At 45.9% G+C, this 26,974-nt stretch overlaps 1 protein-coding gene across 2 annotated transcripts in view; it reads left to right on the top strand.

Moving 5' to 3' along the window:
- Nucleotides 1-26,974, top strand: part of LMF1 (lipase maturation factor 1) — a 204,362-nt gene that overhangs the window by 37,131 nt on the left and 140,257 nt on the right. For both annotated transcript variants that reach the window (XM_054843489.1, XM_054843488.1), the window contains one exon: nt 22,769-22,917. In XM_054843489.1, coding sequence (XP_054699464.1) covers nt 22,769-22,917 — 149 coding nt within the window. The remainder of the gene's footprint in view (nt 1-22,768; nt 22,918-26,974) is intronic.

Genomic DNA, 26,974 nt, shown 5'->3' with positions numbered 1-26,974 from the left:
CGCTACCTAGCCAAATACTTCTGACCGCCTCCTTGTTGGATCCACCATGTTCCCTTAAACTCTTAAAAAATTTGATTCATTTATTTATTTTTAGTCTAGCGAAATAATTTTCTCATGGGTTTCTTTTCCGTTTCTAAACTGGGTGAAACCGCAGTGTTAAGCCATCCTCTTCCCAGTCGTATATAGGAAGTGAGCGTGAGCCAAGGTACATATTTTATGTTAGTCAAAAGAGATAAGTGTCAGGATTTCAAAGTAAATTCCACCCTGCAATTTCCAGCACTGAAATCTCTGCTGTACCGTGGCTCTCATGCCTTGATTCAGAACAGTTGGCGCTCTTATTGCAATTCTCTTGTATTTTCATATTCTTTTGTGTGGAGGGGTGCCCGCATGTATGCCAAAACTATCTCTGAGTCATAATCCCTCTAGGAAAACCCTTGAATGGCAGGAAAGCTGCCCGTAGCAAAGCCGGAGAGGGTGCTGGCCCGTGAGCCACAGGTGTGCCGGACGGGAGGGCAAGAGGAAGGCCCATGATGCCCGGCTTTATCATCTCGGAAGGAGCAAAAGCGGCTCCTGTCCTCACCGAGCAGAAGGCTTATCACCTGAAGGAGGTGGTCTGCCCCCAAGGGTACGTACCCGTCGTGGGGAGCGCGCAGGCTGTGTTACCGGTGGGGAGGGGGATGAGCCGTGGTCCCGCTTGCCTGGTGCGCATTAACTGCATCTTCCGCGTCCTGTTTCCTGCAACATCGGATGGGGATAAGCTTTCCCCAGGGTGCTCCCAGGCCTTTACGTAAAGCTGCTACGTAAGAGTGAGAGGTTGCTATTCTGTTAAGGCCCAGTGCCTAAAATAACAGCATTTTAGTAGTGGGATTTTGATTTCTATCCTATACTTTCAGGCTATTAGGTGATTAAACCACCATTAAAAGTGGACTAAGCAGCTGAAGGTTTCAGTGGAGCAGGTAGCTGAGGTGGGGAGGTTTATGAGGTTATTTCTTAATTTACCATTTATTGGGAACATTTATCAGGGGGAGATAGAGGGTAATTTTCTCTCTTGTTTTATGTTTGAGCCATGCTGGGTCGTGTCCGATTCAGCAACTAACCTCAAACTCAGCTGGAAAACCTGTAGGATGGAGCCCTTCGCTTCTGCGAGTGGGAAGGAGCAGGAACCCCGAGCGGCAGGCTGCAGTTTCAGCCGTGCAGACCGAGCCTCACAACAAGGATTGCTCAACCTCTCTGGGGCTGGCTGGCTCGCTGGCTGCGTGGGCAGGCTGGGCTCCGACCTGCCTGCCAAAACCCCTGCAGGGACTGCTTCCAGGGATGGGTGGGAAATGGCAAAGTCAGGAATAGGTCCTGCAGCTCCAGCCTGGTCTGCTGTCACCACCCAGCCGTCTGCCTTCAACAGATACGGACTTTTTTCCTCTGCAAAGGAGGGGTCGGGGCTGGCGCAGGATTGACCAGAATTGCACGCGGTGGAGATCTGCCTGGGAGCTTGAGCAGCGGGACCAAGGGGAAAAGTCATCCTGCAGTTCCTCAGAAATAGGGTGGTGCTTTTGTATGGGAAGGGTGAAAGGAGAGAGCAAGGATGATCCCCCAAAAAAAGTGTGTGTGTGTGCAGGGAATAAACAAGCCATGCAGTGAATAAGCAGTGAGCAATCTGGGTGCAGGGTAGGGAGATGTCGGGAAGGCTCCTCTTGGGGAAAGGAGCAGTGGGGAAAGGTGAAGGATGAGGGGTAGGAACCGATGGGGAAATCGTTCTTGTCCCTTGTTTCAGATTGCTGAGGTAACACTGTTATTTTCGAATCGAGAGCTGGAGCGCGTGGCAGAGCTCAGTTCCCCCGTGTGATGTCTCTGCTCGGCCTCGCAGCTGCAGGAGGAAGGCTGTCGGCGATGGGAGTGATGGGCTGCTGTGGCTGTGGGACAGCCATTTGTTATCGCCAATTGTCACGGGGGCAAACGCTGACGGGATTTCTTTTTTTTTTTTTTTTTTTTTCCCCCTTTTAATGCAGTTTAGTAAACACGAGAGCCAGATTCTGGGTGTAAATCTGAAATGTGTCAGTGCAGTTGGATCTGCCCAGCTGTGCTGGATATTTTGCTCGAAGGAAAGCATGGCACAGAGCCGGTATGCTGGGCTGCTCCACAATGCTTGGAGATGCTGAAAAATTACCAGAGGGATGGGGAAGGGCAGCAAGGAGGGGGGAGATGCCAGGGAAGTATTCAAGGGGATAACGCAGAGCTGTAGCTCTTCCCATCTATTCTGCACTTCACTAAGCTTTAAAATGTTAGGTTTTGTACTCTGTATTTAATCAATAAGTGTATTATGTTCTCATTTACATGGCTTCTTAATATGATGACTTCTGGCTTATTCAGCTCTCAAAACAGTTGTGTCTGCTAGCTAATGGCCAGCGAGAGGAGGAGGAGAACATTTTGAAGTTAAGATTTGGTGCTCTAGATTCAACACTTTAAATTTGAGCTTCAGAATATCCAGCTATAAGAATTGACGTTTACATGGAAATGCATGTGCCTTCATCCTGAGGCTTCAGCAGGAGGTTGACCCTGGGAATTGCCCAGGCGATGCCGGCGCTGAGCAGCCCCAAGGTGCTGGCAACCGAGCCGGGGCCAGGAGCGGCCACGGGGCCTTGACGTCACCCAACTCTGCCTGGGGCAGGCGCTGGCACAGAACTGCATCACTCCACGCTGATTTCCACACTCGTGTGTATCTGTGGGCACGGCACAGAGATCTTTGTCCTAAAAGGCTTCAGGATTTACAGCTGTGTTGGTTGTCGAGCCCTGGGGAAGGGAGTTGGAGGGCTTTCAGTGTTAAGAGCTGTCTGTGTCCCTGCTGCAGAGGGAGGTTCAATCTGAAGGGTCATTTGGGCTTTAAAACTTACCCCCAAGATACAGGAGTGAAGCCGACCTCAGAGCAAAGATAAATCCACATCCTTGGGGGTTTCTCATGGGCTGCTGGGTCTTGTGATCGGTGCTGCAGCTCCTTCTGTGTCGTGAGACGGCACAGCTCGTCCTCTAATGTCCTTGCTCACATTTTGCAGTGTTGTGTCAGCCCTACAGCGTAGCTCAGGTGGTGATTTCATTTATTTATTTATTTTTAAAAGAAAGTAGCTTGATGCATATATTTCAATCTACAGGAATATGGAGAGGTCCGAGATCTGTGCGGTGAAAATGGTATATAGATAGTTAAGCAGGGGAATTTGGCCAAGACTTTCTGGCACACAGCTTGGACAGTTATAATAATTTATTATAATATTTCCCCATCTGTTTGTTATTATTAAATATGAAGTACTGATGTTGCACAATCTTACCTTTTGGATTTATGTCCAGAAGAAGTCGGTGTACATTTTTATTGAATACCTTTTAACTCTAACTTATGGTTACAAACAGCATTTTGAACTCCTTTGTGAATTTAAAGTAAAATTAAATTAAAAAAAACTCCTGACACGTGCCACTCTTTAAGGGTCAGCACTTTCTCTTTGGAAAATTATCCTGTACATTAGTATCTTTCTCAAGTGTTTTATTTCACTTCTAAATCTTGGGTTGCCAGCAGCTTCTTTTCCTGCTCAGGTTGTCCGTGAAAGAAAGCAGTTTTGCAGTTGTGTCCCTGGCCGTGCCCGCACGGAAGGCAAAATAATCTATATTTATCCCGCACCAGGTATAAAAGTGCTGTGAACTATAAAGTTCATGTGATTGTCAGAAAATACCTCCTGCTGCTGGACCGCTGGTGCAGCCGGGGCCAGGGGAGCAGTAGGTATCTGTACGGTTTTGTCACACGTGCCACTTTGCGGGGCCACCCTCTGTAATGGAAATAACTCTACAGACCAACAACCATCTCCAGAAATTCCAGATAATTACTAAAAACTCTGTAGATGCATCAGTTGGAAGAGGATCTGGGCTGTCCTTGTGAAACAAAGCACTTCTTCACCCCTTTTGGTCCAGAGGCTCGCTGTGCTCAGTTGTCTTTATTTCCACATTTCTAGATACTTTAAAAAATGTTTTATCTTTGATTTCTGTACTTATCCTCCCATGTAGTCATTTAGAGTGGGACATTGTGTCACACTAAAAAGCTATTGATCTCTTTTAAATGATTTTCTAGACTTTGAGCTGTACTATGTTTATTAGAAGAGTAATTTTTTGTATAAAAGTTTACTGTACGTGGTAACATTTAAAAATTGGCTGTTCTGTAGAGCAGTTATTTTAACAAATAATGCAGATGCTTTAGAATTGCTTTTGGTTCCCTTACCACATTTCAAATGATTTTTTAAATAAAATGGTTTTTTTTCTCCTTTCCATCCAGGGCTTTATTGGTGTGAGCATACCGCGGGCTCAGGTGTATGATAAATCACTGGAGTAAGCGGTGCTGGTGTTCGGGCTACCTTCACACGTGTTTCCAGTTACTGAATTTCAGCCCCCAGCTTTACTGACAAGTTTCCCATTAATGATTGAAAGTTTGCATCAAAGACTGGATGGTTATTTCTAGCGATAAAAAGAACGCATTCTTTGAGCGACTCTTTGAGGTGTTTCCATTCACTTGCAATTTCAGCATTAAAGCAGTTGCAGGATATTTTCCCCTGCTTTGGGGTATTGATAACCATTTGTATGGAAATTCCCCAAGCGGTACCTGCTATTTTGTGTTTCCAGGTTGGCTTTACATTGCTGAATGCTTCACGAACTACACGCTCCCTTGCTGGAGCACTCTTTGTTCTGGGGCACACGCGTTTTCAGCCTGAATTAATAACACTGTAGAGTGAGGACAGAAAAGCCAGTGATTAATTCATATGGTTCATTTTAGGCACTGAAGTAATTTGGATTTCTTACAGCGGGGAGAGCCGAGCGGGTGTACGAGTCTTGTGGTATTGGGACATATGTGAATAGCTGTTTAATATCAGTTGTCACTATCCTGTGTGATTTTTTTTTTTAATGTGGTTGATTTCAGCGGTTTATATAAAAATATAAAAAGCTGCTTCTTCAAATTAGAAGCAAAAATTCTAATTATATGCTACAGAATATCCTCGCAAGGGAATTTGATGTCACACGCATGGGAAACCCACCACCCAGGTTGCCGGCAGCATAACCGTGGCTGGCTGCTTCGTGGCGCTGGGGCGGCGAGGGGCAAAGGAAAATCTTGCTGTACGCTGTGTTATGTTATCGTTAAACCGCTGAATCCTTCCAACTGGCAGCTTCTCAGCAGAACTCGGGGAATGGTAATATTTGTGGGAAAACATGCTGCTTTTGTTCTCCCCTCCTTGCTTTACCAGGAAGGCTTCACGGCGTTTGCAGCTGGGCTGGAGAAGGGCGATCATTTTGGAGTTGCTGTAGGTAGATGTTTGCTGGGATGTCCAACTCCGTGTCTTCCATCAGAAAGCCATGATGTAGGATCCATCAGAGGGGCAAGGGAATTATTTTATTGAGGCCACTTGAATCAGGACTGTGACCAGAGGTTGCATGAGCATCAGGGCATCTTTGCTTGATAAACTGGCTGTGCAAAGCCTTTGCTCAGCGCTGCTGGGTCTTCACACCTCAGTGGTGGGCTGTGCAGACCCAGCCAGCCCGCAAGTGGTGGCCAGGCCATAGTCATCCAGGCTTCTCTTGACAACAGAGTTTGGGTGAGCAGCCTTCATGCTGCTACATCCTTAGGAATCTATACTGAATATCTGTGGTCACAGATGGAGCAAAAATCCTGCTCTAAACATCTCCAAAAATTAATTTGCAATTGGTTTCAATTTTGTAGCAGAAGCAATAAGTAGTAAATGTCTGCTCAGAGCTCTATGAAGTAGGGAAAGGGCTAACAATTATAAAAATGCATTCCTGGAAAAAAAAAAAAAGCCTTGCCAGTTAAACAGTTGGACAATCTAAAATGAAAGATTGCATCCTGTGAGTGTGGTGGCGGGGTTTCTTGTTTGTTTTTGTTGTTGTTGTGTTTTTTTTTATGATCTCCTGGCTAGAGGAGAAGAGAGATGGCACTGGATTTACGGTTGTCTTTATTGCTGTGTTTTGTTACTGACTATGGGATGTGGACATGAATAAAAATAGAATTGTGAGGCTTAAAATATTTTAGCTATTGCTTCATAACATTGCTGTGTCAGGAGCTTCAGGATTCCTCCATCACTCTCTCCAGCCCTATAGGTGCAGCAGCAACAGTTGTCCAGACCCTGCAGCTGGAGGGGGTGCAATACCCTGGGCCAGAAATAATTAGCGTACTTAATTCCCTGTCAAGGGAACTTGGTTTGATGGATGGGGCAGAAAACAAGAAATGAAGAGCCCTGCAGCTCTAAACCTGCCGGTGCTGCCGGTGCCGCGGGAGCGGGTCAGGAGCAGGTCTGCATCGCCTGGTGGGCTGGTACCTGAATTATGGGGCAAAGCCACCTAGCCCAAAGGACACGGGAGAGCTGGTAAACTGAGGCAACAGCACGGTCTGAAGCACGTCATGGGAGACTAGAGACTTCCCGCAGAGCGCGCGGCACGTGTTTAGTCTTGCATAGTCATTTCTGCAGAGTGCAATTATGTAGTTACTTTGCCTTGGGTAAATATAGATTTCAGCTAGCACGAGTTTGAAGTGGATGTTGTAATTTTGGGAACATATATCTGTTTTAATTTCCTTTCCAAGATTTTCTTGATCGCTCCCTTGATACTTCTCCCATCAAATTATTCTCTTGACAGTTGAGTGTGACAGCTCAGGTCTCTCAAGTATATTTGCTCCTGTCCCAGATGAATTTGGGCTTGGGAACGGCATCGGAGGGGACAGGTCGACAGAGCAGCCGCTTCTGTGGCAATGCATGCAAAGTGCAAGCGAAAGGGGAGAATGGAGCGTTTGCCCAGGACCATCTTTAGGCACCGAACTAGCCGGTTTTAGGGCTCGGTTGTGCTGCTACCCTCCTCTGCCCACGGGGCACAGCCTGGACCATGGTGCAGGCTCCGGCGCTCGGTGGGGCGAGTGATGCTCAGCCCTCCCACCCCACAGCCTGGGCTGGGGAGGGACCGAGCACGGGGCTGTCACCCAAACTCCCCGATAACGCTGCAGGGGCAAGGATTTGTCCCGGGATTAGGTGACCAGTGCTGCTGTCAGAGCGTTGGCGTACCAGGGGCTGAGCCCAGCTGGGACGGGGCGGATTGAGCCGTCTGCATTGAGTGGTGTCCCGGGGCTGCCGGGTGACGTGGCTAATGATGGGCTCATTTGGGGAAAACTCCTCGTTTTCACCAAAAGCTGCTGAACAGCAGCTCTTCCACCGTCATAATTAGATGGTGTCTCCGAGCCCTTCGGCTTGGCTTTCCCGAGTGTCTCAGTGAAGAAACACTTCTGTTTACCCAGGCGGTTACTACTTGTTTAATCACTGCACTCTGCTCTACTGTCATTCTTTACAAATAATTTCTTACCTGAATAATTCTGTTTAGCTGGATTTAACAAAACAGTGTGGAAAAAGGAAACACAAGGCATATAGTATTCTGCATGCAGTGATTCAGGAGGAGTTACAGAGCAATGCTGCAATACTCTTTAATCTACTGTGGTCATTATAAATCCTAATAGATACCAACCACGTGTTGCTCATGTTTATACCTGAGCAATGAGTCTGTGTTCAGACTCAGGACACTGCCTTTGCCGAAGGTCTAAATAATAGCTTTGGGGGTTTTTTTAAGAGTATAAAATTAATATCTAAGTTGCTATTTTTGCCAGGTTTGGTGTTGAATTCTGATTCTTTGGAAGCCAAGCATGGCTTTTCAGGGAGTTACCTTTCAGGAAAATGTTTTTTGAGGAATATTTTTATTTTTACATTTTGTTAGCACATAATGATATTGACTGTTCAATAGTAAGCAACAACTCTGCAAACTAGCTGGCAAACAAAGAAAAATATACATTCTTTTCCAAGTGTTGGGGAAGATTAGGCAAAGTAAAAGTAATTTATCCCAGCTGGCATTCTCAACCATAAAATGAATGTGTAGTGCTTTCCAAAAAATAGGTTGGCTCGTAACTTCCAGGAATTGAGAACTTTGGTTTTCCTCAGGCAATATTAAGAGTGATCTTTCTCATAGAAGATGTCCAGTTAATGTCAGTTAACTGTGGCTGTGTCACTAACAACATACTTGATCTAGCAGTTCTTAATTTTTTGTAACGAAGTCCTAGGATATCTGCAGAACTTCTACTGATGCATGTCAGAGCTGAGATACAGGTCTTCCTAATGAGAAAGCATATGTGAAAACACATATAAAGTGGTCTGGTTTCCTCTAGTTTTGGTATTTTCAAGGGAAGAAAAAAAGGTTATTGAGGAATTCATGCTCATGCAGAAACAAACTCAACATTGGAAGTTTCCTTATTACTTCTATGGTAATAAATTTTGGGTGGGTTTTGGAAGTTTTTCTCCTCTCCTTCCCTCATCTTTTTTCTTTGTCGCTGCATCTTTGTGTTGGAGCCCGTCCTGCCACGCGTGGTCCCCATCCCAGCATCCCATCTGCAGAGACCGATGCCGGGGGGGGGCTGCGGCAGCCCCCACTGGGCACAGCCTCCCCACGCGCTCCCCGCAGACTTCCATTGCCCTCGCTGAGCTCTTGGCAAGACCTTTCCAAGGTGCATGAAGGTAAGACCCATTTTCAGGCACAGGAAATAAAGGACCTAGAAATGTCAACTTATCATGCCCTTCAGGCGAATGGGAGTTGAATATTTGGAATATATTAATGCTAACTGGGCTTTGTTGTTAGGTCTAATTTCCGCTGAATGGAAGCACGTTCATGTTTGTTTTAAACCAATAAAGCAAACCGAGTCATTGCTACGATGCTTTGCTGGGCGGGCAAGTGACACCTGTAGGGTTTAAGCAGTGGGAGCCAGCCGGATGCCCTGTTGCCATGGTTACCAGCACTAACACCTATCCTGACAAAACTTGGGGGACTTTGGGGTTAGGCAGTGGGTCTCGGGGTCACGTCTGCCTGCCCGTGCTCAGGGAGGTGGCAGGGACCCTGCGCCCGCTGGGGGCTGTGCATCGGGGATGCGTGGCTCCCAGGAGCATCCGTAACCCTCCCAGGCAGCCCGGGGCGGGGGGACCAGAGCCCTTTGCTGTGTGTGTGTCCCCCCCTTTCCCCACGGCCGTCCCTGACCCCAAAACGTGCAGTTCAGCCGTGTCTCCTCTCTGGACTCGCACCCCAGCTGCTGTTACTGAGGCTTCCTTGTTTTTACAAAGTAGATTTCAGAGTTTCTTTTAAAACCATCATAAACAGTTAAAACAACTAAACCGCAGCTGTCAAAATAAATAACCCTGCTTTGTGTTGCTTTATCTTTTTGTTTTCTTACCACTCTGAAACTTGCTTATTCCTAAAAATGGAATCCACAGTAATTCTCACAGCTGCTGGTTCAGATTAATAAGGGTGTCTGTCTCCGACTCTCTTGCCAGCGTCTGAGATTTTGAAGTTTAACAAGTAATATCTATACATGTGGTGAGGAAACGTAACGAATGGCATGTTAATAAGAGCAATGCTTAATGAATGCCATATCTGGCTGTTTCTCAACATAAACCTGATTTATATTTACCTTTATCAACTAGAGTCTAAATTTATATTTTAGATGCATATTATAATTGGGTATTTACCCCTGTTATTTTGTAGGTTGTAAGCTGAGCTTCTTTATGCTCGTGTGTGACGTGGGTGGAAGCTGCTCTAGATGTCTGTTGTGTGTCCGCATTTCATACAGCGAGTAAAATATTAGGACAGGCTGAGAAAAGAGCTTAAATGACCTGAGATCTTAAAACTCTTGCAATTATTTCTCTCCCCTCAGTGTATCCTCGTGAAGACTAACAGGTAATTTGGTCATGGTGGGGAATTTCTGTGCTAGAGGGAAGAGAAAAGGCAAAATTAGGGCAATGTTTGGGGTTGCTTTATAGCAAAAAAAAAAAAAAGTTATGTTTTTGACATGCTACTTAATAATTGTAACTGTTTCTAGGGGATGGGTTAGAGAGGTCATCATCTGAAATCTTGGTATCAGGCCTGCAGCATTTTAATTAGCTTTTCTCTGTTTAAGCTGGAAACGGCAGGATTTGGTTCAAGGTGGCTGCACGCCTTGTCTCTGAAATGCATTAGCGGATTGGCTTTAAAGGTGTCCAAAGGACACTTTTGGCTTTTTTCCAAAATGAGTAATGATGGGAAGAACACCAGCTTCTTCTATGGGTGGGTTTTGTTTCTGCTGCTTTGGTAAATTGTCCTTTGTATGTGGCAGCAGGTTCACCAGGGTAGTAATTATGTTAAAAGTATTTCTGATTTATTGTTTATAATTTTCAGTGTGTTACAAGTTAGTTTAGTTGTTCAAGCACTGAATTCAATGGTTGCTGATCTAGTCCACCTCTTTCTTTGTACCAACAGGGAGATTTCAGGACTCGGAAGACGTGGCACATAGTTCAGGTCTCTGAACATCAGCATTTCTGCCTGTTTGTGTGTTTGCTCATCCCTTTGTACTGTGCAGGGAGAGAACGACTTCCTAATGCGATTGACTTTTTGGCGTTTGTCCCGTAATTGCCAAAAAACTGCTGCTTCCTCCTACGTATCCATCAGATCTTTTTAAAATCAGATGGGTTTTGAAAGCAGCTTTTTTGATTTCCTGAGATTTGCGTTTGGTCTTCCTTCCTCCGGCTCCCTCTTTCTTCCTTTGTTCTTGGAGGTTAAAGCTGTGGGTGTTGAGGTCCCATTAGTCATTTTGGCCACTTCTGAGCTCATCATGTTGAAAGATGCCTGGATGAACCCATTCCTGAATTACAGCAGATTTACATCACCGAAGCTTCGTTAGAGTTAGTTGAGTTACTTCAGAGTGATGTAGTTGAATGGGGAGGCTTGTTTACTTCTGCCAGGATGGAGGGGATGTCCTAAAGGACACAGCAATATCAATTTTTTCTTATCTAAGTGTAATGCTGAAAAATAACCTTCACTTCAGACAGAGCAAATACCCTTTTAGAATCAGAAAACTCATAGGTACTATAGTGATTTTTCTTATACTGTTTTGTATAAATATTATCCTGCTTTTTTGTTTGTTTGTTTTTAAAGGTTTTGAGTGTAAAAGATGTTGCAGGAATGTAACCAAAAGCTCCACTAGTTTCTGGAGTTTGCTACCACTGAAGGAAATGGGCCCTGTGGTCCTCTCCTCCTGATGGCTGTTGGCTGGAGTGCTGTTGCTGTTTCCTTGGATGAGCGTGGTCAGCGGGATCCGGGCTGTGCAAACACCAGCTCTCCCCAGGCTCCTGCCCCACACCTGGTTGCTGGGGCTGATGATGCCTCCTGGGCATTTGGAGCGTGCGTTCTGTAGGCATCTGATGGTGGGTTGCGTGTCGGTGTGTGTGGGTGAGCGTCTATCACGCTGAGTGGTGGGACCCCGACCATGGCTGGTGTCTCTGGCCCGTGCGCTGGTAAGAACAGCCCATTGGAAACCAGTGTGCCATGCCCGATAGCTAACAGGGGAAGTTCTGCTCCCCTTCTCTGGGAGTCCTTTTTACTACCAGGACCTGTGTTTCCTCTCCTGCACCAGGACGGCCTTTCACATTCAGCCTAAAACTGGCCATAACCTGCTCATGGTCTTCTTGCATCTCCCTATTGAGATTACACCTTTGTTATCGCTGCTGTGGTCCTGTGGCTGTTGGGGCATTGGATGGGTATATCTGCCTTGAGGTTAATGAGCTATGCAGCCTTTTTTTCCCTACTCCGTATACAAGCTGTCCTTTAAAGGCCCTATGTTCAGGAAAAAATCAGGGAGGCAGAGAAAATTTTAAATGAGAGGTCTGCTTCAAACTGGTGGGGAAGCTGGATGAAGGAATCATCCCTTGGTGAGTATTTATCTCCTACAAATGTTGATTCTAAAACATGTGCTTGCATGAGGCTAAAATGTGATCTCCCAAGAGCAACGGGAATCTCACATGATACAGCAGGAAAAAATTGTCTAATATGCTTTTTATTTTGAGACTTACTTTATGTCTGCTAGCAAAATAGCTTGCCAGGTGCCTTCATGGTATTGGTTTTAATTTGTTCTTGCTTGAAGTGTGCAAGTGGGGAATGATAGTTTTGAAATGGTGAAGAAAGCAGGCTGGTTGAGCTGTTAGGCTCAACGTTGCCATGCTAACCATGTTAACAGCTGCTAACGGTTTCTTAAGCTGCCAAAGCAGCCTGAAGATAGATTTAACACCCAACAGACACCTGTTTTTAGCAATTTAGCTCCACAGGCACATGGCACAGTACTGCAGGGGTCCTGTCCATAAAGAACAGATAAAATGTGTTCAACAGGTTGCTTGAGAAGGTGGAAATTGCTGGCTTTCTACTTTGTATTAGGGCTTTCTTGGTGGAGAGTAAGGAGAAGCACAGCAAGAAGGAATCTAACCTGGAAGAGATGAGTACTAAATGGGTTTTTTTGGTATTTCAAACTCAGTTACATCTTCCAAAGCTCTTGGTGTCTTTCCATCAGTCAAAGGACCCTCATGTCCTTGTTTGCAATGTCCTCCCAAGGTTCAGAGTGCTTTGCAAGTGGGAATAAGGTGCCACTTCTCGGAGATGCTTGCAGGCTCCTGTTCCATCTCTGAGAGTCCACCAGTAGCAAAGCCAAGTTGCGAGATCACCTTCCCAGGAGTTTTAGCCCCAAGGTGGTGTCAGAGTCCCGACTGGCTGATCCCAGCACTGCCTCAAGTTTCCTGAATGAATGTTTGTGCTTGTTCACACCATTTTTCTCCCTGCCTCTTCTCTTGGCACAGTGACCACATGAACTGCAGTGGCCACCAAAGCTGAGCAGAGGACGATGCCCAGAGTTGGGGGTGTGCTAGCGGGGGGGGGCCCTGTTGGGAGGGGCAAGCTGAGCTGGGGAGGGTGTGTTGGATGCAACAGCGATTGCCTTCTGGTATATCTTGGTCATGTTGGGACAGGCTTGAGCTGCTGACCCAATCAGTCCCATATCGGTTCTTGATCAATGTGGAGAGGAAAACATTGATTTGCTTGTGAAAGAGAGCTGGGAGCTGATGTTCATCACTCTGAGGCTTTCAGAGCTCCCCTTCAGCCTCCTGAAGCTTTGCTTGACCATTCATTGCAGTAAAGGGGCTTTGAGAGATTTCAGTTGCTGGATCGCTGTTAGCTTCATGCAGGGAAGGTGCTGCAAAGGCTGGTGCAGGATTCCTGTGCAGAGCTCCCTGCGGGGAACAGTGCTGCGCTTGCAGAGCTCCGTACAGACCAGCTGCGAGCTGAGCAAATAGGATGTTTTTATGTGAGGTGGATTTCGAGATTTTCCATTCACATAGCAGGAACGTGTATAATAACCACCGATTCCGGATCAAGCCCTGACTGTTTTGGTTTGGGACATGAGGCTTCAGTCTTTGCCTTTCTTGTCCTTTGGGTATGTTCTGGTTTTGCTTATTTTCTTTTAAGCTAAAACCTCCTGACTGTCTGCAGTTGGCTGTGCCATCATGTATTTGTTTCATCTGATCAGTGTGGGCTTTCAGATAGAAAACTCACCAGAAAACTGTAACTGGATTTTAGTTATATCATGGGCTTCAAAGCAATCGGCACAGAAAGGATAATTGGAAAGAAAATCCCTTCCAGATTATAATTATTTGTCCCAGGAATCGGAGTTCCTTAGTGATGATACATATTTTCCCTTCTGTTTTCCTAGTGCCATGGGAACCTGGCAGTAGATGGTCTCCACTGGTATGTGCAGTGTATACCTGAACCTCCGCACAGGGGAACGGAGGAATCACGATACTGGATTCAAACCAGTGATACATCAAGACTTGTTTCCAGCAGTACCAGAGCTAGCTGCTTCAAAGGAAAATGGAGAGCTGCGCAGGAGGCAGGTTATTGGTTTTGCAGGGAAAGATTCCCTCCGATGACTCCCGTCAGCCAGGGATTGTTCTCTGCCTTCAGGCTTTTTTGTTTCAAGCCTTTAAAGCTGCTTTCTTTTCTTCCGCTGAGGATTGATTGAGTGGGAACACGCTGTCGTGCCCTAATGCAACATGTAGCACCAATACTGAATGGATTGTGTCACCTGGTCATGGTGACATCGCTTGTCCTTGGCCTCTCCTTTCATTCTGTGTCTGTTCCCAGCTCTGTTCGACATCTCATTTCACAGACAGTCCCTTCCGTCGCTTCCCATTTCATTTACAAAGTTCTCTGTGTTGCACGTGGTTTGTGGACTGTTGCAGGATGCTCAGCTTTTTTTCTCCCCCCCCCCCCCCCCCCCCCCCATATCTTTGTGGGCAGCCTAAATCCCTCTGATCTCTGTCTAAATTTATTGATGGCCATCATTGACCCTGCTTCTAATAATCTGTTTGGAGGAGATGGGATGCATTCCCCACTGTGGGAGTTGTGGGGACGGTGCAGGAGGACTGCAGGAGGATGGTGGGGAACCCTGGGAAGCCACTGTCATCTCTTGGCTGTGAACCACTCCTGATGCTCGTTTCCCTCAGCTCACCAAGAGTTGTGGCACGGAGCTTGTGGCTGTTGGCCATGTGAAGGTTTTGAGGGACAGCTTGAGATGTTGAGAAGTCCAGCGAGTAAGCAGTAGCTGCTGTGGTTACACATCTCCATACACAACACAGCCCTCACTGACGAGCAGCAATGCTTGCATGTTCTCCTTGCCTCGATGGCCAAGCTTGAGAGATGCCAGTGCCTGTGAGTTCATACGAACACAGATGAAATTATTTTTGTTACTTTAAGACAGAGTAATTAAATACAGTATATACGGATCCCTCAAAATGACAGCCGCCCACAGAGCTAAAAACAGGAAATCCATTAACTTCATTATTTAAAAAATAAAATAAAAATTCTCCCAACTGATTCTTCTGTCACTTAGAGTTCTGCATGGAAGGAGGGCTAATTTAACGCTGCATTAACTCACTGTTATCACCCTCCTGTTACCTAAGTAGTTTCTAATGACTACCCTGGAGAGCACTTGGAAGCTTTTAAAAGTTTTTATGCTAAATTTTTTTTTCCTGTGTGGTTTATACTTTAAGAACAAAAGTTATTGATAACATTTTTCCAAATCTTCCAACAACATCAAGAACTATTCTGTTGGCTGCAGAAATGTGATCACCAGTCTGTTATCTCTTTGGCAAATGAGAAATTTGAAACATTTAATATAGGTAAAAATGGAATTTTCCCCATTGGGGGAAATGGATATGGTGGAGTTTGACTGCTGGAAGCTAGTTCGGATCTTGGGCTTGTTGGTGTTTGGGGCAGCAGTGTGTCCTGGGGGCGGGAGTGGAGGAGTGTGGTCCAGGACAAGGTGCCAAAGGGGACTCTGTCCTCCAGCCCTCTCAGCTTTGGCTTTCATCGCTCGGAAAAGACTCGAGACCCCTTGGGGCAGGCGGCTTGTGAGACCTATCTCTTTGTTCTGGGGTCTGTAAGTGAAAGGCACCACCGAGTTGAGAAGCAATAAATCATTGTCTTTCCTCATTGTCTTTTCCTCAGAGCTGTCGTGGACCAATTTCTTCCTTTTTTAAGCATCTCTCCTCCTTCCTCTGTCCTAGTTCAGATGCGTTTCTGAGGTCAGCATCTGCTGCACCCGGAGGTTTTTTTGGGTGACTTCAAAATGAAGCATTCCTGTTGCTTTGCAGTATTTTCAAATCTTGATGTTGAAACTTTCTGCTTTATAGCAGTTGAAAAGAGAGCTTTGCTGTGCTCCGATGGTGTTGCAATGCTAATGCCTGGGCTTAAGTTCCCCCCTGATTGCAGAACTAAATTATTTCAAAGTTATGCCCTGTATGCGTGCTCTGCCTGTTGATGGGGGAGATTCAGAACTGCTCTCTGATATTATTAACAGGGTTTTCATGTTCACACACTGGCTGTGTGACTGCGGAGAGACCTGGTCTTTCCATCAGGAATCACCAGGAATCCTGTCCATTGGGAGCCCTGGGAAACTTTTAAAACTTGACACAAACTTGAACGTGTCTTGTATGTGCTTTTTGTGCTTCTAGTTTTTACTGGTATTTGGAAAGCTAGAGAGCGAGGGGAGTGAGTCAGTCCCCCTGGCAGGTTTGTTGTCCTTCTGGAAAAGGAAAAATGACTGGAAAAAAGGCAAAAAGGGGCAATGGTGTAGGGGGAGGACAGCTGCTGGCGATGCCTTCTGGAGTGCCCAGTGTTTCTGGGGTGCAGAGTACGACCGACGACAGTGTGAACTTGTGCACAGTGAGTTAAAGCGATTCAGTGACCACCCCCTGCTTTCCAAGGGTTTCCTTCTCCTGTAGTCTAAGCTGTTTGCATGTAGCTGTTGCTGTGCTTAAGCCTGAAATGGCACAGCAGCGGACGGATCCTGCTCGCTTGGGTTTTTGGTGTCATCTCCAGCACCATGATGCTCGTTCCCTGCCCCGGGGCTGGCCAGTGAGCCCGCTGCCCTGGTGCTTGTCTCAGGGGGAGAGGAAAACCGAGCACGTTTCAACAGGTGGTAGCTGGGACATGTGAAACTCCTGCGTGAAAGTCAAACCCAGTTGAAACTGGTGATAATTTTGCCATGGGTTTTAGTGTGGCCAGTATTTCACGCTGGAGATAAAAATGGTATTTGTGGTTAGCTGGCAAGGCGCGGTATTTTAACTTACTAGAGGACATGACACTTCAAAACAATGCAGCTCTTTTTAGGATAGTTAGGAGCTTTGCTCTCCTTTGAGGAAGTTGTTGCTGTGAATGATGAAAGTTGTAAGGATTTACGGAGTATTTTGCTTTTAAAAAATAAAAAAGGAAAAAACAGAAACTTGTATTTTCCATGGGTGGATTTTTTCTATTTTGGTGGGTTTGGGGTTTGTTTTTTTTTTTTAAGATTTATCTTTCATAGTTGAAAGAGGGCTAGGTTTGACCTGACTGTTCTCCTTTAAGGCAGTATGCACTTATTAAAAGAAGTATTGATGTATCAGTACAGTTCTGAGCATTTTCTAATTTGATCTGCATTTCTGCAAGTGGGAGATGAGTATGGATGGCATGGTGAAGGAGGACACCCAGCTGGGGAAGGCGTTAGGCGTGAGTGGTGGGTGCAGAGGCGCAGAGCAGCCCGGTGCCTGTGGGAGCACGCCGGCAGGTGAACACCGAATTCCTCAGCGCGTTGCTTGCTGCTGGACACGAGCCCGTTTGCATCGTTTGAACTGCGTGTGGTAGTTGCAATGAGTATTTGCAGACTAAAGTCCTTGGTCAGAATATTCTGTAGTCATCAGCGTAACCCATACTGTTTTCAACAGGTGTTTTAACGCTATAGCTGAAATTATATCATACTACATTTCAGGGAGGTAGGGAGGAGAGGCTCAGGAGCAGTTAATCTAATTCCAGTGTAAGTCAGTCCGTATTGGGTATCTCCCTTGCTTTGGCTGCCGGGGCGTCTGACACCCAATATTCATAGGGAGACAGCTGCACTGTCCGCTCCCCAGCTCCTCTGTGCTGCAGAGAAGGAACTATAAAATGCGTGTACATTGTAGAAGCATTTGTCTGTGCCATGCAAATTTGCTCTCTATAAATTTTATGTGTAGGTAGGTATATACAAAGAAAGACGGTTTGCCGTTTTACCTTATCCCATATTTTAGGAAGGGGAATTAATAAAAATAAATTACCTGAGCTATTTCTGCCATGGCTAGGTATGGGTTTTGATTTTGGCTAGATGATTTCCGCCCCCCCCCCCCCCCCCCCCCCCCCCCCCCCCCCGAAAAATAAATTGAAAATAAGAAACTTCATTATCTTTGAACCTGGGTATTTTGTATGTAGTTCTGAAGGCTTTCTGCCCTTCTCTGCCTCATTGCTCGCTCCCCGATTGTCCGTGTAAACAGAAAGCTGGTCTGAGATGTGGGAAGGCTGAAGGTGCAGCGTGCAGGGCTGGGTGGGAAGGGGTTGCACTGGCTTTCCTCCATAGCCATGGACAAGCTGCAATAACTTGGCTGTTTTTTTCATCAGATATTTGATGGTAAATAATAAAGATGAAAATTGGAAACCTTAATGATATAATGCTATGTAATCTATATTCCATTAGAAATAATACACTCTATAGGGAGCCATAATGGGGCTGCCTTGGAGTTTTCTGGAGGCTGTTCATACCAAATTGACTTTTTTTTTACATGTTAAGCACCAGTAATGTTTTCTACAGCGCATCAGATGTTCCTGCCAACGCGTACGGTCTCTGCCGGAGGACTCGGTGAGACCGCGCGGTGCCGGCTTTCGCAGTTCCTCTTTCAAGCAGCAAATACTTTTTGACTCTAGAGATCACTTGATGTTGAGCTAAATTTCCTAGCTGAAAATTTAAACTATTGGATGGTTTATATAATTTTGAAGAAGAAAAACATTTGAAAACCCTAAAAGGAATATGGGAAGGCTTTTTTTCAGTTTTGTTTTTGCTTCCTGCCCCCCCCGGCACATCCTCCACGCTTCTCCTCCGCTGCCCCAGCAGAGACCTCGAGAAAATGCCAAACTATGGAATTTGCCGCATCAAGTTCGGAGCATGTAACAAACATTTGAAACGCGTGTGGGGCAAGTGCAGCCACCATTGCCAGTTTATTTTATTTCAATTTTTTTTCCTTCCCCCCCCAAAAAAAAAAAACCCCGTGGCTCCCTCTCCGGCTGCGCGGGAGATAACAATGGGGCGCTTTGTGCCGCTCTGCAGCTGCTGAAATTTGACTAGATCCAACTGAAGAAAACAGGAGCAGGTGGGTCAACAACGTGACCCTTTCGTTCCCAGCAGTATCAGTGTGCGCCGGGGCCGGAGGGACTGGGGCGGAGGTGAGCCCCGAGATTTAGCCCAGGCAACAAGGAGGTGTTGGTTGGCGCTTTGGGGATGGGGGCTGCCTTTCTGAGATGGCCCCGATGCCTCTAAATATCGTGGGGTTTCACTCCAAAAGTGCTAAGATTGGGAAATGTCGCTGTACGTGATAAACTGGCATCACTACAGGCAAGAGATCTTTGCTCTGTTACCGGTGCTTTGATTCCCATATAGCCGCTAGTTTCTCGGTTTGCGCGATGCTCCGTGGCTGCCGCGCGGATGCTCCTAAAGCTCCCGATGCCCAGCGCCTGCCCTCCCGCAGCCCCAACGTGGGGGATCATTTGATTCCCCTCTCTAGGTCCCCCCAGGTCATGGAGATGACTTCCTTCGTGTCCATGTTTTTGGCTGTGCTAGAATTGTCCTAAAAAATGTTGAGGGTGGGGATTTCTGCAGCTTGGAGGAGGGTTCGGTATGTGATTCCCAGTATGGTTGGTGCAGATGGAGGATGCGGTTGTGTTGGGCTCCTTGGCCTGGCGCTGCCACATCGGCAAATACTTCTCGTCAACGCTGCCCGCTTGACAGCAAGAAGAGGAGGATAAGGATGGGGGAAAAATACTGTTATTAGCTGCACGGGTCAGCTACGTACCGGTTGTTCCTAAGGTCTTCCCTGCCAAGGTGTGATGACTTGGTTGATCCCTTGTAGGTGTCACAGTGTGTTTGGGCTTTGTGAGCCGTGGAAGCGGTGTTAAAAGGTGGCAAAGCTCAAACTTCAGTGGTGTTGAACAGACACGTGGTTACAGGCTCACCTCGGTCTAAGATTGCAAGGGATTTTTGAGTCTGAGGCTTTTAAGGGGTAGACATGAACAACTGTTTGTAAGTCAGCAGTTAGAAACGCAAGGTTTCTGTTGATGGATCTTGTAATCTTGCTTTCTAATATCAACTTACAATAAAGTGAATGTGAGATGGAGCAGAGCTCCCCCCCTTTTATGCTGTACTGTGAATACAGTTGTGATGTTCAACAGTGTGTTCACGTCCTTGAAAAGTCTCTATGATTTAGCTGTAATTTTTAGTAGAAAACATGACACGCGTAGCATCTTGGATAATCCTACCATCACAAGCACTACCATTGCTTATGGAGTAGCATCAAGCACCGAGGCTTAATTGTTTGCACATGATAAAGCCTGTAAGAGGACTAATAAATTACAGTCAGGATGAGATCAATGCTAAATGGGGAAGGGGAAAGCGGTGACAGCTTTGGCAGTGGGTCGGGAGCAGGACGGCTGCCGCAGGGAAGGCTCCCGGGTGAGGAGCTGCTTGGGGTGGAAGGAAGATGGATGGAGGCTGGAGAAGGAGCTTCTGCTGCTGAGGGCAGGGTATGTGACTGTTTGGGTGATGTGTGCTAGTACGGAAAATTGATCTGCATGACCGCATTACCAGCTGTGGAGACTCAGTGCATCAGGAAGAGGGTTGTTAATAAATCAGAGGCTCTCCGTGCATTTCTGCATCTTAAACTTGTCTTTTAGCGGGAACTTGCTCTGATCTGCTATGAAGGTCAGTAGCAAAGCACAGCACAGCGCTTCATCTGCACTAGCAAACCTGCCATTACCGGGTGCAGAGCAGCCAGACCTGGACAGGATTTAGCCGCAAGCCGAGGAGGTTTGGACGGAGACTTCTGAAATGGTGCTGTGACCGTAGTTTGTCCTTGGCTGCACTTGCAGTTAAACCCTGTTTGGTGCCGGCTTAGCTGCACCCGCTGCCAGCCCCCGTTGTCAGCAGCGGGTAATTTAAGAGGTTTCTCCCAACAGCTGGCAGCACTGTTTACTCCGGTCCTCCCTCCCGCCGTGGCGCTGAGCTGTCCCCCTCGCTGGCACGGTTCGCATCGGATTATGCTGTTGGGCTCGCAGCCGGGTGGTGGTGCCAGGATTCAAACTTGTCGCTTTGGAACAAGAAGCACAGGTGCAGGCTGAACTCGTGATCCTTGGAGGCCAGCACATACCGGGAAGGCTTCGGCTTTGCTTCGGACACGCGCGCGTTCACGCACACGTCCCTGCGTGCTCGTATAACCCATTTAACGCGCAAGAAATGCGTCACGCGGGATGGCACAATCCTTTTGCACGCAAAATGCCTCCCTAGGAGTTCGGTTTAAAAATAAATTTTAATAAAATGCCGCTGCGTCCTGCTTGGTGAGAGGCGATGCTGCTCTGCGAAGGGAAATGCATACGTAGGGATCTAAAGGCCATTTGGAGATGTACGCCTTCCTGCTCAGCCATCCAGCGTGCATCCTATACGTCTGCAGGGGAACACAGTGATTAACATATGAAAACGCTGATAACAGTGGGATTCTTGTGCAGGCAGAAACGAAGGAGATATACTACCATTTTGGTGCCAGTTAGACCCATAACTGCTATTCGTGGCTGGGTTTAGTAACAATTAACCTTTCACATTTTGTATTAGCCATTGCTTTCCTGGTGCAGCTGCTTTTATAACAATATACTTCTCCCGTCAGAAGCGCTAATTTTGGCAGTTGGGGTATCTGCTCCAGAAACCACAGGATGTATGGAGGGACAATGGGGATTTTTTTAATAGCTGTTTGATGTATAATAATCTCTTAGGAAAAAATGCAACATGTTACATTTTGATTTAAAGGACCTCGTGCATATTAAGAAAAAGGAGGAGATTGCGTGACTGTTATTTCAAAAATGTTAAAACAAATTCAACGTAGTTTTGCTTGTGTGACAGTGTCAAACCACGGGTTTTAAAAATCTGGTCTTGGTGTGCAATGAGGTGTCTCTGACTGGGGCTGGATGAAATTAAAGCCTTCGGTAGGTGTTTCCCTGTCTGGGCTGGGTGAAGGGAGATGGTATGGACCAACCTTTGTTGCTGCCGTTTGAAAAGTGCCTGGGGGACTCTTGGGAAGGAACAAGTGACCCATGGGCACTATCTAGTTTAATTTATGTAGACATGTAGGTGGGAATACCAGCATCTTAAATGGCTCCAGTGAGGTTGCTGAGTTTTCAGGAATTGTCCTCACTAGTGTGCCATTTAGTGCCTTTTTTTTTTTTTTTTTAAAATGGCTTCAGAGTGCAATTGCGTCACACAGAAATATTTGAAAAAATTAGAGCGTGTGATTAGAGGTAGGACAAACTTGGACTGATTTGGTTTTGGCATCAGTATATTGTAACTTGAAAATGTAATGGAGGTTGGACTTCACCTGTCAAAATAGAACTGTGTTCTGGCTCTTCCGGAATAATCACTTCAATATTTATACTCTTTGCTGTGCTGGAAAAAGAAAATGCAAAATGCAGATTTGCATGAAGTAGGTTATAGTCTGCCTTCTCCAAAGCATCCGGTATCACAGGTAACAGGTTTGCTGTGTGGTTACAAGGCTGTGCTTTGATCTCAGCTCTACTGGTATGCAGTCTTGAGTAATTTTGCTAAATCCAGTGATGTGTAAAACTGGCTTGATGGATGATTTGGACTTTTTTCATTATGATTTTTCTTTACGATTAAAAATTCAAAGCTTCTGGTTGCACATTAAGGTTGATGATGAATAAGACTTAATGTGATTTTAATCATCATCTTTTGAAGATAAAGTCTGCCCCATTTTGGCAGAAACCCAGTAAAGTCAGTGGGACCGGTGGCAATGGCTTGGTCAGTCCCTGATCCGCAGGAATCAGCAGCGGCACCAATCGGTTGTGTGTGCCTGGGTCACCTTGCCAGTTCCCAGGGATCTTAAATCTCATTTTCCTTTGCTTCCTAAAAGTTTTTTTTTTTTCCTCTTGCTTCACGCTGCGTAAAATAACCATGTAAACAACAAAAGTGTTAGTGTGCACGCTTGGAGAAGAACACCACAACCCGGTGCACCAAACGTAGATGCACGTCATTCACGCTGTAGCTTAAAGCGCCTGAATTCCCAGTGTGTGTGATCTGCCTATTAGGACAGAGTTGGTACCTAAGTTCCCCCAAGTTACATTTAACAAGCATTACAGGTTGGGTTGTGGGTTTTTTTCTTCTTGGGTATTTAAAATTTGTGAAAGGATGACTTACAGGACTTGTACAGTAACTATTTTCTCTTTCATTTCTCACATGTTGGCACTACAGGATGGGAATCGCAGCTCCTGGAAACCGGGTTCCTGGGGATATTCCTCTGCCCACTCTGGACCCTCTCCCGCCTGCCCCGGCACACTCCTCCTTCCAGCATCGTCATCTGGGGCTTTCGGTGGCTGATTTTCAGGATCATGCTTGGAGCAGTAAGTAGGACTTCACGGGTTTTTTTGTCTTTTTGAGGTGACAGCAAAAGGAGGATCTCATCCTAGCAGAAAACCTGCCCCTGGTCCAACATGTCGGAGTCCTCTGGTGTAGGAATTTTTCTGGTTACAAGGAGGGAGCATGTAGCAGGAAATGCTTCATGCTCTGGTTCACGAATCTTTCAACTTATTATTAGTGTTTATTTTAAGGAGGGCAAACATAGGAGTAAGAATATCTGTGTTGATATGTTGGTGCTACTCTTGTGATTGGCTCTTGAAAAGGAATAAAAGTGCAGTTTGAGACTTGGACATTGTGACTTTTTGATAAGATGGTTGGGAATCCAGTGGGTAATTCCCAGGACCCAGGAGCTTTACCCTGAGTTATTTTTTTCTTTGTGTGTGCTTTACTGAAATGTCATTCTCTGCTCCATGTTTTCAAAGAGAACAATTGCTGCATTACTGTCCCAGTGCCAGTGGAAATTCCCAAGTAGCTTGTAAAAGAATCCATCAGGAACTGACACATCTTTGTTAAAATAAAGGTGTGGCAGGGGCGATACCCTGTCATCTGGATCCGCATTTTGGACATTTCAATATATCCCAAAACTTTAAGGTTCATCACTGTAGAAAGAGATTGTGAGCAGGTAGGACATTCCTGTGTCCATTTGCTCTAAAATCTTTCTCTCACCCCAGCGCTTAAAGTGCTTGAATCAGTAGTTGAGCTCAGTAAGCTCTTAATTAACCTCCTGCTCTTAAAATAAAAAAAGTAAAATAAATGAAAGACAAACTTTTTTGTGTGCGTTAACCTTAGTGTTACCTGTTTTCAAGACAACTTTGTTAGAGGCGAATGTATTATTGCAGTAGATATTCTTGGAAAACGCGTGCTGTACGCTTGTTGCGTCAAAGGGTGGCTTCCTAGCCCGTGACAGTTCAGCAAATTCAGCTTGAAAGAGCAGAAGATTTTACTTTTTCGTATGTGTTGTGCAAGTGGCATTTCAAAACCTACTCTTTGATGCTACATTCATTTCTTTGCTGTAGCTATTGTGTAGCATTGCCAAATTTTTCTCAGCTTCCTAAAGCTGCAATTCTTGCCTCTTATTGATTCCTGCAATTCTTGCTCATTATTAAATAGATCTGGTCTTGTCATGGGGCAATACAGATGGATAAAATGATTCCTGAAGCTCCACTCCAGCACAGCTTTCTATGACCCTATAAAATGTCTGCGTGTGTGGATAATCCCATAGATTTTAATGCAACTGCTGGCTGAAAATATTCAGTAAGGGTTTATGGAACAAAGTCGCCTTTGTAATGCTTTTAAAATGCCGTAAGGCTTTCGGTTGGAGTTCAGGTGGATGGTACTGTCCTAACATCCTGCCATACCTGGGAATGGAGGCTACTGGATACATCTGTAATTGCAACTTTACTTTAAATTATAGAAATCCAGTGCTTTAGGAAGCCTGACTCTTGTAGAGAGAGGATCTTCTTTGACACTCTCCAGGATGAGAGCTGGAGATGGGCCTAATGGGAAGATCTCCGTGCTGGGCTGAACACACAATGTTAGGACACTCGTGGCAAACAAGCTGTTGTGATTAGGTAGGTAAATGCAAAATTATTTAGGCTCTTGTGATCTGTTTCATGGAGTCTTTTTCTGGGACAGCTGGGAAGTTGGTATTAGAAAAAAAGCTGGAATGGTTCGTAGCAAAACTCCTGATAGGAAAGGAATCAAAATGGGAGTGTCTGCGGACCTTGGTGCTGTTTATGGGAAAATTATGTTGGAAGGGAAATGTGGTAGCCAAGGGAAGTGCAGTGTATGGTTTTGGGAGAGAATGCTTAAAAATGGCTTGCCTTAAACCAACAGACAGTTTGTAAATCTGTGTGTGGGCTCTGCTGCAGCATCAGAGTCCATTGCCTGGAGAAGCAGTTGGGGTGCTTCAGGGCTGGCACCACTGCAGCTCTTGCTGCACAGAGGTTCCATCTTCATAGCCTCAGGGCTGGATCTGTGATGGTATTTACTGCTCAGTGTTGCTTCTGCATGAGATGTCCTGTTGGTTTGCTGCTGGCTCTGTGCAGAGCTCCTTGGTGACAACAGTTTGCTGTCCATGTGAACATCAGAGATGATGAGATGTGGGTTTCCATGCAGGTCATCCAACTGGTATGAAGGGGATGTTGTTGGTCTAGTGAGACAGTTCTGTTGACACTTCTTTGGATGCGAAATTAAGGATGGTTTTGGTATTAGAATTTTGTGAGGAAGTGTCTGTTGTTCTCGATGCTTTCTCGTTTGGACATCACCTTGACTTGGTTAAAAGTGAGATCTTTCAAAGTTGGCTGGAGAAGATCCCAGTCACATCTTCCCTCAAGCAGGCTGTCCCCACGCCATGGGATGGCTGCAGGGAGGTCACAGCCCCGAGGGCAGCTGCTCCCCACCTGAGGAAGGACTTGCACAATTTTAAAGCAGTGCTTCAAGCTTAACACACTAGCCGCTATTGAGACACGATTTTTACAGTAGTTTTCAAGTATTTTAAGCAACCATTTAGGGAACACAGTTGAAAGCTGCTAACCTGCCAGAAATATCCATCCACTCTTTATTTCAAATTAAATTTCCTGTCCTCTCCTTTAAGCAGAGAGTGATAAGCACTTTAGTAGCTGCCCTGTGTGGTTTCTGCATTATGTTTTTGAGGGCAGCAAAGGTCTGAGTTGTTAAAGATTTGGGAGTGCAGTAACACATGCTGGTTGACCTTTAACGACAGCCATGGGGACCTGTGTGGGTGACCTGAGGGGTCCTGGTCCCTGCAGGACCCCAGTGCAGTGATTTGAGAGGAGCTGAGAGTGTTCCCTGTCTTGTTGGGTTAGATCCCATGAGGTGACCTGTTAATCATCTAAACTGCTGAAGTCCAAGTTACCCTAAATAGAAGTTGGACTTGGCTTTGACTGCAGGGCTTGGGGGGCCTTGGTTGTGGGTGGGCCTTTTGTTTTATCTTGGGGTGGGGGTTTGGGGTGGTTTTTTTGTTGGTTTGTTTTTTTTTTTCTAGGAGCTTCATTGTAAATGTATTATTTGGGCCATTTATCACCAGTGATGTCTGATGAAAATGCCAGCCTAGTCCCTTTGTCCCCAGTGGATGGAGGCTGACTCCTGTGGTCTTGATGCTTCTCAGCTTCTGAAATGCTGCTTCTCAGTCGTGATGCCAATTAGAGAAGGAATCAACAGACCATGACACCAAGTGTAGGGAGATGCAGCTAATTTTCTTAACACAAGTTATATGATCACCAAGTTTGTATCCTGCTCCCCTTTTAAAATGGGAGTCTGACCCTGCTTTGCTCTGTTCCTGCTAATTTGTAACATATATTCTGAATTATAGAACAGGTTGGATGGAAAGGAAAACCGTGCTCACCAAACATCTTTGTTACTGTTATCTCTGTACTGCTTCTCGGTTTTATCTAGAGAATAATAACTCTCCCGTTATTTTGGGGAGAGCCCTCTGCAGAAGAGATGCTGCCCCTGGAGTCCCTTGTCTGTCTGGGTTACTGATCTGTAAGTAACAGGCATGGGAGAGGAAAACATGGAAAGGTCATTAAATGGGGATCTATACAAGCAAGTGGAAATCAGTGATTGATGGTATCTTTAATGTTTTGGGGCCCAAACACGTGTATGTTTCCTTCTTGGCTGGCGTAATGACGCTTGCAGGCACCGGGAAACGAGTTTAATGCGTGAAACCAAAGTATCCTGGAGTGCAGGTGCACCTGCGCAAAGGCCATCTTTGATTTCTTCCCTAATCTGGGCAGGAGCTGAAACGTGCACAAATGTGGGCTGAAGGAAGTTTTTCCCAGGGGTGGGATTGGCAGTGATTATATTTTACACAGAAAGAAAGTTCAACTTTCCTGCACAGTTCTCCGGGGGCTCTTCTGTTTGGGGTAAGGCTTTCCTTGTAAAGTGCCGTCCTCCACACAAACGGCATTCCCTCGGGTTGGCTTGGTTTGTCTTACCTTGTGCTGGATGTTAGGTGAGCAGTGCCATATGCGGGTTTGAAACGCACCTTAGATGGACGAGCTTGTCGCTCTCTTGCAA

The sequence above is a fragment of the Grus americana genome, chromosome 15 (genome assembly GCF_028858705.1).
Source record: "Grus americana isolate bGruAme1 chromosome 15, bGruAme1.mat, whole genome shotgun sequence".
In the NCBI taxonomy this organism is placed as follows: Eukaryota; Metazoa; Chordata; class Aves; order Gruiformes; family Gruidae; genus Grus; species Grus americana.
Note: the sequence above shows the minus strand (reverse complement) of the source record. Positions and strands in the feature narration are given on the sequence as shown.